This window comes from Palaemon carinicauda, chromosome 8 (genome assembly GCF_036898095.1).
Source record: "Palaemon carinicauda isolate YSFRI2023 chromosome 8, ASM3689809v2, whole genome shotgun sequence".
Lineage (NCBI taxonomy): Eukaryota > Metazoa > Arthropoda > Malacostraca > Decapoda > Palaemonidae > Palaemon > Palaemon carinicauda.
This window is the reverse complement of record NC_090732.1, coordinates 80,645,596-80,660,905: the sequence shown is the minus strand read 5'-3', so window position 1 is coordinate 80,660,905 and position 15,310 is coordinate 80,645,596. Positions and strand designations below refer to the sequence as shown.

The window sequence follows — 15,310 nt, the reverse complement described above, 5'->3', positions numbered from 1 at the left end:
AGGTTTGATACAACTAAACTTCCAGAAGATGAGCACAGAGAAACATACGCAATTGAATATAGGAATCGATTTGCAGTCTTAGAGACTTTAAGGGACAAAGAGCAGACAGTTAATGAAGAATGGTGTGATATTAAGAACATATAGCAATCACTTGGTAATGATATTTTGGGACATGGAGTTACAAGCAGAAAGCCATGTATATTAAATTATACTTGGAAGGTAGAGCATGTTAAGAATTTCAGTACTGATCGTGAGGTCAAAAGACAAGCCAAAAATGACTGGAAAAATAATTTAGACAGGAAACCAGATGAGGCTGACACAGCTATGAACTCAGGGAGTGGCTATGGTGTAAGAATCGCTCATAGAATTATTAATGAAATCTCTACGTGGGAAAAGAAGTATATTCCCATCAATAAGGATGGATCTGTTATAACAATGGAAGATGAAGAAAGGCAAGGTTGGATGGAGCACTTTAGCGATGTCATGAATAGGAGATAAAAAGGGAATAATTTGATTGATTTACCTAAGGCTGATGAAGACCTTGATGTGCCCATCAATGAATTCAGTGTGATTGAAGTCGAAGCTATCATATAAAACTCAGGAGATGGAAAGCCCCTCGATAAGATGGAATAAGTGCTGAATTGATATTTGCCTGAAATGAATTGACTCCCAGAAGAATACTTATAAGATTATTTTTGTAGAATCTGGGGTGAAGAGGCAAAACCCAATGAATGGGAGCTAGGAGTGTTGATGAAAATGGCACAAAAAAGGAGATCTGACTGATTGCAACACTTATAGAGAATCACAGGAGTCATGAAAATACATAGTATGCTTATTCTAAAGAGGCTACAGAGAAAGATTGATGAAAAGATGAGGGATGAACAAGCAGGATTTATAAAAGGTAAATGTTGTGCTGACCAAATTTCCATTTTAAGACATGTACAGCAATGTGTAAAAGATAGATATTCACTTTTGATGGCATTTGTGAACTATAAAAAACCCTTTGATAGTGTCCACCGGTCAATTTTGTGAAGAGTTCTGCGTTATTTTGGAGTTCCTCTTGAGTATGTAAATATGATTATCTGTTCATGAGCATAACAAGCGCCAAGTTAATGCTAGTGGAGTCCTATCAAATGAATTTCCAATGAACAGCAGAGTACTACAAGGGAATGTGGTGTCATCTATGTTTTTTTATTCTTCTCATTGATTTTGTAATGCATAGAACAATTAGGGATGTTGGAAAAGGAGTGGACTTCTTTTGATAAAAGGAAATTAGCTGACCTGAAGTATGGTCATGACACTGGCCTTATTGACAAAACATCACAGGATTTTCAATGCATGCTTACCAAATTGCATGAAATATCACAGGAGGTTGAATTCAAGATAAATAGAAGAAAGAAAAGAGATGATAAGAATCGAATATGCAATGGAAGATAAAATAACATTAGAAGGAGAAAGGATTAATGAGGTAGAATCCTTCAAATACTCAGGAACTATGATCTCCAATACAGGGTCTTTAGAATTGGAATTTAATGAAAGATTGAAAAAGTAAATCAGAAAATGGTTATGTTAAGTAAAATTTGGAAATCACATTGCCTGAAATCACATATAAAATCACGCTACATATCAGTTTAGCGGGATCTGTGTTACAGTACGGACATGAGTCAGAGTATCACAATGAAACAATATCCTACAGATTTTGTAGATTTGAGAACAAAGCCCTCAGAAGAATATTGGGTGTTAAATGGCAGGACCGGATAAGAAATGAAACTATAAGAGAGATTACTCGAGTGCCATATGTGGATGAGATCATGGTGAGGGGTAGATGGAGATGGTTTTGGCATGCTCTTCGCACTCCCGAAGAGAGATTAGTTCACCAAACATTTAACTGGGCTCCACAAGGCACTAGAAGAGTTGGAAGAATCAGTCCTATATTGGTGAGGACTATGAAGTTCTAAGTAGATGATGAATGGAGAATTGATTTAAAAGCTCAAGATAGAGAGGCCTTTTGCATGAAGAGGCGTGGAAGGAGGAGAAGATAAAGATGATATATATATATATATATATATATATATATATATATATATATATATATATATATATATATATATATATAAATATATGTATATATACCAACATAGCTGTCACTCAATATCAAATATTACTGTTTCAAAGATCTTAACGAGTTCTCAAACAAGAAAATTGTATAATTCTAGATCCACAGTGTGGGCACACATTATTAGGAGGTAGAGGATGATGTGGGTTTTATTGTTTACCTGATATCTTTACTCTTTTTTTCAGCATTCGCCTGTTTAAGTTTTCTCTGGAGTGCATGAATACCTTCTTTTATTTTAGCCCTTCAAGCAGTGCGGTCATGTGCATCTCTTTCTTATAACTGATGTCCCATATTTTCATATTTGCCTTAAGACAGTCCTTGAAATGCTTCCTCTGTTCACAGACTCTTGGGGTTCCCTGGCTTAACTCTGAGTAGAATATCTCTTTGGTAATGGATATGTCCTTCAGTCTTACCACATGACCAGTCCATCAATACTTAAGCATTCTGACTTCTAAAATGTTGCTGTTTGTTGAATGATATTGCCCACTGATTTTTAGGATTTTTCAAAGGCAGCGTTAGAATTTTCCAACAGTTTTTATGTGATGTCTGCAAGTGGTCCAAGTCTCTGAGGCATATAAAAGAGTAGGAAGGACAACCAAGCGATAAACCATCACTTTGGTTGCATTTCTTAGATTACAGTTCTCAAATACTCTTAAAAGCAGCTTCCCAAAAGCAGAGCTAGCATATGGCATGCAGTATTAAGTCTCACTGTCAATATTTACATCTGTTGAGATATGACTGCCAAGATAAGAAGTTTCATGGATGCTATCAAGGAGGGTCTCATTATTTAAGAGGATGTTAGGATTTCCTGCTTCGCTGTTTGGTGCAGGCTGGTAAAGAACTGGCGTTTTTCGAATATTGATTGATATGTAAAGCTTGGCATAAGCATTAGCAAAGGCACTAAGGACTCTTTGAAGATCAGCTTCAGTTTGGGAACATATGGCATTATCGTCTGCATATTGGAATTCAATAAAAGTTGCGGTTCTATTCTGATTCGGGCTTTGAGGTGTCTTAAGGTTGAAAATTCCTCCACCCTTTCAATAAGTAAGTGATATACCTGGAGGGAGCTGATATTTTATGAGATGTATAATAGCAGCGAGAAATACAGAGAAAAGGGCGGGAGCCACCCTGCATCTCTGCTTTACCCTAAATTTTACTGTGAAAGTCAGCTGCTTTACCATTGGAAATCAGAGTAAGAGACATGTTATCATGAAGTAGTCTTAGAATATGGATAAATTTCTGTGGTCAGTCTACTTTGTACTGAACATCTCAAAGAAGCTCCAACTTAACACTGTCAAAGGCCTCAGTTAGGTCAAGAAGTGACAGGTATAATTGTTTCTGTTGTCCTCTGCTTTTTACTTGTAGTTGCCTGATAGTGAAAATTATGCTGGTTGTCCCCCGGGACGGTTGAAAGCTTCTCTGAGATTAAGGCAGTATTTTTTCTGTGATTGGCATTAGTCGATTGTTAAGAATTTTGTATAGAATTTTTTCCCGTAACTAACAGAAGCATGGTTCTCTTAGGTCTTTTGGCGTCTATTTATTGATCAAAAGTTTTTCAAGGAATTTATGGAGATGCAAGTGAAGAAGTCCTCCCGCTTTAAAAGCTTTAGCTGGTATGTAATCTATACCTGGAGCCTTGTTGTTTTTCAGACTATATATTGCAGATGTTATCTCATTTGAGGTTGTGATTCTGTCCAGTGTCTCATCAACTGGTTGTTAAGGCACGCTATTAAGGAGATTTTCATCAATTAAATGATCTCTATTCAATAATTCCTGGAAGTGTTCCTTCCACTGATTAAGGATCTCTATTTCACCCTTGAGGTGTCTTGTGCCATTTCTATTTCTTGATGGAGCTAGTCCTTCTGAGATGGGACAATACAGTACTGAAAACGTTTTTCATATAATTTATGTCAGCATATTCTTCCATCTATTCAGACTTGGTTATCCACCACTGATTTTACATTATTCTTGTGGATCTTTGAACATCAGATTTCACTTGCCTAAGCGTTTGACACTTAGGTTTTTAGGTGGGATCGTTCAGATGATCAAAATGTGCCTTTCTTGTTTCATCTGTTAGCTTAGTGATTTCCTCAACATTTTAATCAAACCAGTCCTCGTGTTTGGGATCTTTCATGCCAGTTGTTTCTGAGCAGCTGTCCCATACTGTTGTTTTGAGATTCTCCTAATGTCCTCTAATATTGGGGGGGGGGGGGCTGCTATTTAAATGGTAGTTTATTGCTAAGGTAACTCCGACAAAATTGTTTTGTAGAGGAGTCATGTAGACGTTTGGTCTTGAATCCGGTTCTCTTCAGCATTCGTCCCTTTCTAATGGCCTTTTAAAGATTTATTTTTATCATTGAGTAGACAAGACAATGGTCAGTCAAGGAGTCCTCCATGAAAGGGGGCAGCTCTTGTGACCATTACATCTTTACAGTCACGGGTTCTTTCGATGTGATATAATCAGGTAAGTGCCAGTGTTTTGACCTTGAATGTTTCCAGGTAGTCTTGTATTTGTTTCTTTGCCTGAAGAGAGTATTTGTGATACATAAGTTAAATTCTGATCACTTGGATAGGAGAAGGGCTCCATTTGTATTGATCTTACCCACTCCATGACTACTGACTGTATCTCATCATAAGTGAGAGTCTCTGCCAACTCTGACATTAAAGTCACAAAGGAGGAACCCTTTGTCAATGTTAGGAACTGATGTAAGTATTCTATCAAGGTCAGCATAGAAAGACTCTTTTACAATGTCTTTAGCATCAAGAGTTGGAGCATAAGCAATGATCATAGTGGCATATGAATGGTCGCTGGTTTGGAAATTGACAGTCATTAATCTTTTACTTACTCCAGTTGGAAACTTAGTTACGTTTGATATAATTTCTTTCCTTACTGCAAAACCCACTCCATGGATTCTCGGATGTCTAAACAATGTAACCTTTTCAAAAGTAAGTATACCCTCTCCATCTTCACGGAGTCTGGTTTCCGATAGTGCAGCCAAGTCTGTCTTGAGCCTTTTATGTTCTTTTGCAATAAAGGCTGTTCTTTTTTCCGATTGGTTGGATTCAGAGTCGTCAGGTAGGGTACAAATATTCCAAGTTGCAATTTCATGGTACACACTGTTTACATAGTTTCGACCGTAATGTGGTGCCCTCTCCGGATGTGGTTTCCCAGACAAGTTTAGAAACAGTAGACTATGCTTGGGGCATCTTTTCTAGCCCCTTCACCATTTGGGATGAGCAGAGAGGATCCTGAAAAGAACTGCTCAGTCATGGATGTCACTGCCAAAAAGCTCTCCTGCTCCAGGTCCATCAGCCGTTACTAGTCCACTGCAGAACAAAGGCCTCAGACATGTCTTTCCACTCTCAATTTGTTTATGGTCTCTATGCCAGTTTATACCCACAAATTTTCTTAGTTCACCAACCCAATGTCTTGTCTTCCTTCTCCTGCTCCTTTTGTAATCTCTGGGGACCCATTCTGTTATTTCCAATGCCCATCTATTATCTACCATTCTCAATATATGTCTTGCCCATTTCCATTTCTTTTTCTTACATGATGTTAGAATATCCTTTACTTTAGTTTGCTCTCATATTCACAAAGCACTTTTCCTGTCTCTCAGTGCTAATCCCATCATTATTCTTTCCTTAGCTCTGAGTTGTAACTAGCTTATGTTCTCCGGCTTTGGGAAGGTTCCAAGTTTCTAATGCATAAGTTAATACTGGTGGGACCATCTCATTAAATACTTTTGTTTTTAGAGAGAGTGGCATTATACTTTTCATCATCTCAATTTGTTTACCAGAAGCTTTCAATTTCATGCTTATCATTCTTTTAATTTCTGTCTAATGTCCTGGGAAACCCCTTACTGTCTGCCCTAAGTATGTATATTCATTAACAATCTCTAGAGGGTCATCCATAACCCATATTTGTTGTCTCTGCATTTTCATTGAACATTATCTTAGTTTTACTCATATTAATTTTCAGTCTTAAAATTTCTCCTTTCTCTATTTAAATCTTCTATCGTCGTTTGTAATTCTTCCCATGATTCACTAAACAGATCTCTCATCTGTAAATCTTCAAGTTATTGAGGCATTCCCATTAATGTTAATTCCTACATATTCCCAATCAAAATTTTTATAAACTTCTAGGCATGCTGAAAATAATTTAGGAGAAATGGGTCTCCCTATCTAAGTCGTTTCTCAATCGGAATTTTCTCACCATCTTCATGTAGTTTTAGGATTGGTGTACTTCCCCTTTAGATATCTGGAAGTGTTCTAACATAAGGTTAATATATTCCTTGTCTTGAAGGGCTTTCATTACTACTAAAGATTTGATAGGATCAAAGTCTTTCTCTTAGTCTATGAATGAAATACATAGTGGTTTGTCATGCTCTGTTGGCTTTTCCTTTAGCTGAATAATTACATGGATATCGTCAGTTCCACTTCTATAAATAGAATGAGAGAGAGAGCTTTCCTTTTCTTCAAAAATTGTCTGCAAAATACTTATTATATTTTCTATTCAGGCTTAGTCTATAAATTTATATATTTAATAACATATATACACATATATAAATTACATATGTACATATATAAATATTACATATATATATTATATATACATATACATATATATATATATATATATATATATATATATATATATATATATATATATATATATATATATATATATATATATATATATAGGGTGGGTATATGGCTTAAGGAGAGAATTGAGAATATGTTCCCCTAAATAATTCATTTAGGTTTTATAGAATTCTTTATAGTTACAAGTGGAGGGTACAAAGGGTAAAAGGAATGGTATAAGGAGCAGCTATTCACTGCAGTTGGATGTAATCCAGCCATATAATCAGCAACAGTATACCAAGGACGATGCAGCCTGAAAAAAACATGCCTAATTCATGCTTCAGAATATTTCCAAACCAGTTTCGGGAATTTGAGATTGGTCCTCTTCGATTTGAACCCCACCACACCTTCCTCTATCAAGTCATAAGGCATGCCAATAACAGAGTCGAAAGACGTGTCCATATCCATATTCAATAAAAAGCAAGAAGGAAATTATAGAAAATCGAAAAAGTTCAGTGTTTCCATGATCAGAACTGGTAAAGACTCACCACATCAAGCTAAAGGCATGGCTTGAGCGTCCAGCCTATCTTAAGAGGCACTTCCTCTGGTATTTGAAGAGTCCTGATTGAGTAACCAAGACTCAGAATAGTACAGGACTTGTTGATACTAGTCCGATATCTCGGATAGTTCTGATTCCAGTAGTGATAGTAACTCGTTTGGTGTCGCTGCAATAGTTGCATCCTACCTTTTGTCTCAAGATCATATCAAGTCCCAACAACAAAGGAAAAGTTAGTCCTATGAGAGGACTCACACGACCCAAGCCTATCCTTAAATCAGGTAGAATTTGTGAGAGAAAGAGAGCAATGAATGCTTGGTTAAATACCCCTAAAAACCTTGATGAGACTCCTGTATTGAAGTCAGAAATGGTTCAATATTGCAGGGTCTTCCAACTGTGGAAGGAGAGTTCCATTGAAATGTGTGAGACCCTGATTTTGACTCCTGGATTGGGGGTTCACTTTCCTGTGCCCAAATTTCCAGCACCACGTTTCTTAACCTCCTTCCAGGAAGATGTTATTCATCCCCCAGTGAGTTGAGAACTCAGGGAAGTATCCAGCATTCCGTTTTTGGAGGAACTTTCAGCTAACTCCAAGAGTTTCAACTCAGACTTGTCAAGATCTACTAGTAAAAAAAGTCCTGTTTCTGACTCAGCAGTGTTCACGTATCCTAATTATGACTTCTCTGGCTTTTTGCCACCCAATTTGGATGACCAACTGTTGCCTGAGGATTAAGTTCCCCTTGGACTAGGTCCAAAGGTTCAGTTCTTGATCTACCTCTAGTTCAACCAAGAGTCAGGGGGTGGAGGTCTCATCTTACCTTAAATCAAATGGAAACTGTGGAAAGGGAATTATCTTCCACTACTGAGCTTCTTCTGAATTCCAATAATTTCTGGCATTGTGATGGAAGCCTGAAAAACAGGTCAGAACTCGAGGTTGAAGTGAGGCAGTCGGATTTACCTAATATGAACAGTACCGCTCTGTTTGGGTCCTCTTAACCTGAGCTATTACCTGATTCATTGCCTGATTTTCGGGATTTTAATTGTCTTCTTCTGAGTCTACGGATTCTGTCTCTGGCCTACACCAGAGAATGTTGCCAACCCGCAAATACCAGCTGTTATGCAAGGTTATTGACCAATTAAAGGCACCCCATTTGTATCTGGAGAATCTCCAGCTTAGCCTATCTTCAGTACTGCAAAAGCTTAGATGCTCTTGCTCGCTAGCAGATTGTTGAATTCTGGCGAATGTCCCTAGACAGAATTTCGAAACCCCAAATCTTGTGCATTAAGTACAATAGTTTTTTAACTTAAGTTTTTCAGAATATTAATTAAAAGTCGTTTTTAAAATTCCCACATTGGGATAGTTCAAGACTTAGAAAACGTGTCGTCATGTAATTGAAAACTGTATTAAGTCAATGACTGTTATTTATGTCTACCATATACAAAGGAGAGATGTTGATATAACAGTATAAAATAATGTACTTTTTACAGTGAACACTAGTGTACTTGTAACAGTGAATAATATTGAATGTGTAGAGAATTAAGACTAGATATACTTGTGTACCAATGATATGATTCTTGTTTTTGTAAACAATTAAATACTGTTAAGACTATGTATATTGTTGTTAAATTTGTATGAAGGGAAGCATGATGAATTGATTTTCATACTTTTTATGCATCTCCATTTTTCCTTTTAGTTCATCATTATTTCCCTCCCCTGTAAATTTTCTTTGTAAGGTATTATCAAGTTTGTATCAATTTTATACCCTGAGTAGGGCATTGCCATAGTCATTAAACAATTTTTCAGATGGGCAAATGAGCCTGTTTGGGGGGGGGGGGGGTTTACATAGAAAATTGGCTAGTATGGAAATGATTCTTTTGTATTCTCTTCTATTTTTGTTCTATATGTTATTTGCCCTTTGTGATGTTCTATTTTCTTTGCTTCAAACTTTAACAGCGCCCTGCTCCTGTATGATACCCATGTAGAAATTGGTGCAAACTGAAATTTTAGGGTCCACAGCCTGTGAATACTGTATGTAGGTAATAGTCGTTACAGACTAGTTTTGTCTTAATCTCTTACTAAATGCCACTAACTTTGACATTACGTACCCCAACGTTGAATATCATGAATTGCTCTAGACTCTCTAATTCCTCCTAAAAAATGTAAACATTAAAGCTGTTGGAGGTAAAATAGACAGACTGTCCTAAAAGAATATGATTACAATAAGACTCTAGCATACATAATTGGGACTCGTGAATAGTTCCAATCAGGCCCTGAAAGTTGACTATACTCCGTCCAATTTAGCATACAACGCATCAGTAAAGGAAAATTAAAATTAGGAGGTTTTCTGCCATTGCTTAAATATGATTTTGTCTTAATGATAAAATTGTCTCGATTATCTATGAGCTCAAAAAGTTAGATGACACAGAAGAATGAGGCCTTGGAGCTTTGTCAACTGATTCACCAGTTGCCAGGGTGGCTACTGCTCGTTGCACCTGCTTCTAAAAACTGGGTTCTTCAAGAAGCTTGGAAGCCCAGTTCTTTGGAAATGAGTTTGCTTTCTTCCTTTCTCGAGCCTTATTAGCGAAGGAATAGAGAATGCTGGGTTGCCCCTTCTGCTCTTAAGTCTCCAGAGACTTAGCGGGCTTGGTTTTGGTTTGAGGCTGCATTGGAACGAGCCCTCTATGTACTTGATAGGTAATAGCCTAAAAGAGTCGACAAATGAGATCTCTCTCAGAGACCTCAATCCCCTGTGAGTCCTGGGGTGGAACGTGTCCCCTGGCGATGGTGTTGCCTGCCTCTTCTGCTTATGCCTCTGAGTTACCTTAATACCATAGGATAAATTCCTAAGTCCTCCCAAAAGGGATTGAGTTCAGAAGCTCTTGCCTTGGACTACCGTCTCATGGTGCTGCTGCAACCTGAACACATGGTCTGAAGGAGAGCACTCGGGAGCTGGTGCCAGAAGGCTACTTGGAGTGGTTTTGCTAAAAGGAACATCCGTGTTCCCTGTAAAAGGGCATAGCTTTGGGTCTGAGGGGGCTTGATCAGAAGCTTGAGAGGGCACTGTTACCTCCCCAAGAATTAATGTAGTCTTAAGCAAGTTTGTCAAAACTGCAGGATCTTTCAAAGTCCACAAGGTGGCAGAAGTCGCTTAAAGATTTCCTGCAATAAGCGGCTCTCGCTAAAAACCACTGTTGGCTCTAGAGTGGAATGCAAGCCTTGCACTAGGGGAGCGAGCGACTGGATCGCATGTGCTACCACTTCTAGTGAGACATGGTTAAGTAATCATGGGCAAGAGTAAGTCAAAGGCGGTTGTCATGGACGTACGACCATAGGTGCATACATCACATGCCCTACCTAGCCAGCTGAGGAGGCTCAATAGTCTGTGAGCACTAGGGAGGCACAGGTGGCTGAGGTGAGCATGAAGCGCTGCGCTCTCAACCCAGGAGGTGAGTGCAATGGTGATTACACCTGGTGTGCTAACACACAAACCACTCCTAATTTTGCGAGACCACAGTAGCGTAATAAGTGACACACTAGTCTGTAGGAGGATTGCAAAAGCAATTGTCTTCAAGCTCCAAAGAGCTAGAGTAAGCAGGCAATGAATCACACTAGTACTTCTGAACTACTTGGGGAGATTGATCCCCAGGAGAGGACAACCTCTAACATTTGCGAGGGCATTTGCCAAAAGTCCCCAATGGTAGGTGGGCTCAGAAGGGTGAGAATAGGGATGCCTATCCTCACACTGAGCAAGCTCAAGGAGAAAATGCACTGAATCCCTTTTAGACTTCTTCCTCCTCCTGCCATGCCGCTGGGAGGATGGCCCCTCCCGACACTCATCGCAGTGAGAGGCCTGCATGCATGAGCACCCTCTGTGCATAAGGCAAAATCGGTGAAAGATTTGTTTCCATGCCTGGACAAAGCTACATGTCATGCATCCTCAAGCATGCAAACTGAACAAATCTGAGAGAAAAAGGATAAAGTTTAATTCTTAGCCAGCTCTAAGAGCATGGAAGCTAACATCTGCTCTTAACTACAGCTGAAATCAAAGATGACTTGTAGGGAGTGATGGGGGGGGGGGTTGCATCACCGATAGCCACTGGTGACAACCGGTATGGTCGTTGTCACCTTGTTTAAAGCTTTATACTAGCGATCCAGCTTGCAGTATCATCTTCTCCTATGTAAAGAATGAGGGTTTGTATTCATGTGGGAACAAATCAAAATAAGAAATACAAAATTCAAAAAGCTGCAATGTTTTGCCCAAGAAATTAAGATGAGAATCAGCAGCTAAAGACCAGTCAGGAGAGCAATTCTCAAAACGAAGTAAAATAAAAGAATTAAATTATATTGATCACCATAAATCTCAAGAGACTTTTTCTCAATGAGACAAATTTTTGTCCAATCTAAAAAGCTATGATTTTGATCATAGGTTTCCTTTCCCTGGTATCGTGTACCAGGACAGCTAGCAGGGAGCAGAAACCAATGTTCTGTGACCTGAGAGTCTTGGAAGAAAATGTGAATCACGTACTGAATCGTATTGCCAAGGAAGAGGATGTTGCCGATACATAACCTCTAGCCTTGCATACAAGGCTAGAATGTATTATGGATGATCTCTCGAGAAAAACATTCCGGTTATATACCGTCACTCCCTTACATAAGCAATGAGAGACAGGTTAAGGGGCTTAGTCATCCGTTTGGATACAGTAGATATATTTCTGGTACTTGCCGTTAGTTTCACACGTAAACAGGGAGAGATTAGTAGGCAGTGACAAAATCACTCGGCTGAGAAAGAGCTAAAGACTGTAAGTAAACTGGAACTTAGGGCCTGGAAAGTGTGAAATACAATCGTGGGCATAAACGATGGTATGCGTATATGATCATTGCTTAGACCACCACATTTTAAAATTCTTGTGCATTGAAGTTCGTGCACCTGGGAGACGATCGTGTTCATGCAAGCTCTCGTGCTAATGGAGAGGGTCGTGTTTTTAGCAACTTTTATGTGAGTGGGGATGTTGATGTTCAAAAATCACCTCATGCTCATGGAGATGTTCATCGACAATCATGCTCGTGAACTTAACTAATTTCTCGATAGTGTTTGTGCTGGCTTTTCTGAGCATGGAGAAGATCATGTTCCCGCCGTTTCTCATGCACATGAATATTTTCATGGATAATCATGCTCGTGGCAGAGATTGTGGACTTACGAATTTCTCCATCATGTTCGTGGGAACGACTCTGGGCGTGGAAAGGGGCCAAGAGATGATTGTGATTGTAGTCGTGATAACATTTATCTCTTGGAGACTGGGAATGGCAAGCAGCCCTCACATGCACGCGTGGAGGAGAGGCTCTTTAAAATCCGACTCCAGGAAGGAGGATTGTACGGCAGCATCCTTTATTCCAAACGACAATACATACAGCACTGTCTCTTTCACATGGAGAGAAACAGTAAAAGTTAAGCACTCTTAACTTTTATCAATAAGACTTCATTATGACATCTACAACTCAAACTTCTCAGAAATTGCAGTGAGGACAAAAAATGAAGGGAGAACTTATAGTTCATATTCTCAGAAATCAGTGGAATGAAGATGACACTCTCATTGGGAAACACAGAATAGCCAAGTGATACATTCTTAGCACGTTCCGGGATTGGTAGACACTGAAGGGAAAAAGAAGGGCGGCACCCTCCCCTTACACTTGGTAGTTGTCTGCCAACAGAGACCCTGTGATGTCCAAGGAAAAACCTTCCTTAGGCTCATGTTGTAGGCCACACACACTTGAGGGGTTAGACAGCAACAGACAAGCGGCCCGACAGGAATAAGTATACTGGACAGTGGCAGGCTGCGCAGAAACTGTAACACAACTGAAGTTATCACAGAACATTGCATTACCAATCGTAATATTCCTTGGACATGACTGTTAAACCAATATTCAAACTGAAAGAAAAAGCAATAGGTTAAAACAGTCAGATGTGGAAGCCTTGTTTAAAGTTTAAACAACCATTTCCAGCTTCACTGAAGTCCTGCTCCTATTAAAGACCTAAGGTTTGTATTACCTATAAGAACAAATTATCGTAGTACCGTAGAATTTAGTCTACTATTATCCTCTGAATTCCTTACACATAAGAAGGGCTCAAACACAATACCTGCAGATAAGGAGGGCTAACTATTTAGGATCAATCTAGCTGTCACTCTGGCAAATTGTGACTCTTCTTTAAGCTGTGCCAGCTTTGGTCTTGTGAAAAGCACATGCTCTCTTATCAACACCATTATTTTCTAAATTTCACACACTTGTGGTTGTTTCCTATTTCTTTTCCAAATTTTGTCTTCATTTGACAAATTTAGTGAGGAGCTCAAGATAACATACATCAGTTAGTAGAATGTCAATAGGAAACTTTATTCGTTTTGTCTTGTCCTATTTACAGCCATTTTCTTGTTAATTTCCTTTTTAATTTCACTGTTTAAATGTTTTTCCTCCTTTTTTCGTGTTTTTCTGATTAGGCTACCTTTAGGTAATTTTTTGAGTTATATTATTTCTGTAATTAGACTAAAAAAAAATTATTTCTACAATAAATCAATGTCTCTTGCTATCACATATCCGGGAAGTTATTCAGTAAAAGAATACTGGTTGTTTTGAGAATTTGAAAGTTCAATTAGCATTACTTTGCTGAATTATCAAGGCTGTGGACTAAACTTTAACAAGAAGAATCTAATTGTGATGATGATTTAAAATTTATTTCATCTTGTATATTTACCAATTAACCAACTCAATTTCATCTAAAGTTTACAGTGGTGCTTTTTTTATTTTTCGAATTTTGTCTTCATTTGGCAAATTTAGAGAGGAAGTCAGGATAACAAAACATAGGTAGGATGCCAACAGGAAACTGTTTATCATTTTTGTCTTGTCGTACTTTCAGTAATTTTTTTGTTAATTTCCAATTTTATTTCACTGTTTAATTATTTTTCTCCCTTATTTGTGTGTTTGTAAGGTCATGACCATTAACACATCTATGTAAGACAAGGTCTTTCTCTTTTGTATGGACACCATTGTCTCACACATCACTAAAAATTCTCATGATGCGCATTCTACACAGTATTGTATTTAAAATTTACAATCGCAGCATTTGGTCAGTTATATAAGACCTACAAAAGAAACAACTATATTTCATAGAATGGTACACTACATATACTATACCTTTTATATGAACTTTGTCGTGAAGTGACTTTTCACTAGAATCTGAAGATGAGGCTGATTCTTCAAACATTGTGTCATTCCCTTCTGAATCTGCGATAGAACTTTCTTTGACCAAGAATTCTTCTTCTTCTTCTTCTTTAGACATCTATATGTGAAAAATCTAATCTTATAAAAATGACAATTTGGAATTGATTTGCATATTTCTAACCATATAAACAGTGAGCTCTTTATTATATGAGAATACTACTTCAGGGAAGCTGAACTAGCCATAAGACTTTTAATGAGATAAACAATCACACTGCTAATTCCAGCCACTCCGCTCTCTCACTCACCAGTGATATTACGTCACTTTTGATTGCAGGCAGAATTTACAGGGGGATAGGAGGTGGCAGGCCAGTAAAGGTTTGTATGATTAAGAAAAATACGAATGATTTCCAGATTTGTAATTTGTTCCAACACCATACAACCCTTTCACTCTTTATTATATGAGACTTACCATTAGGTGGGTGGAAGTCCTAACCAACTGGCTGGTAACTTAACCCAAGGTGTGACTCTGTGCTTTGCATGAGCTTACTAGAGTCACCCATTCACTTCATAAACTCTTGATAGGGAGTGAGAGCTGACAGCCAGGGCAATTGGTATGCGTGAGAGAACTAACTATTGTGACTTGACCACTTAAGGATTCTTGAAGTGATACACACTCCATTTACATAACCTAGACACCCCCGACTCCCCCTCGCAAGGAGGATGGAGACATAACAAATATATATCATATATCAGGTTACACAAGGGATATTGTTATACTTGCAGACAGAGGTGGCAGTTTTGCAGAGTTCCACAGGTGCCGTGAAGAAAGAACATACCAGACACT

General features: G+C 38.3%; 1 protein-coding gene across 1 annotated transcript in view; it reads right to left on the bottom strand.

Annotated features, from left to right (window-relative positions):
* LOC137645772 (protein fantom-like) overlaps positions 1-15,310 on the bottom strand; it is a 723,952-nt gene that overhangs the window by 99,699 nt on the left and 608,943 nt on the right. The window contains 1 exon segment of the mRNA XM_068378685.1: positions 14,440-14,584. Within this exon segment, the coding sequence (XP_068234786.1) occupies positions 14,440-14,584 (145 nt within the window).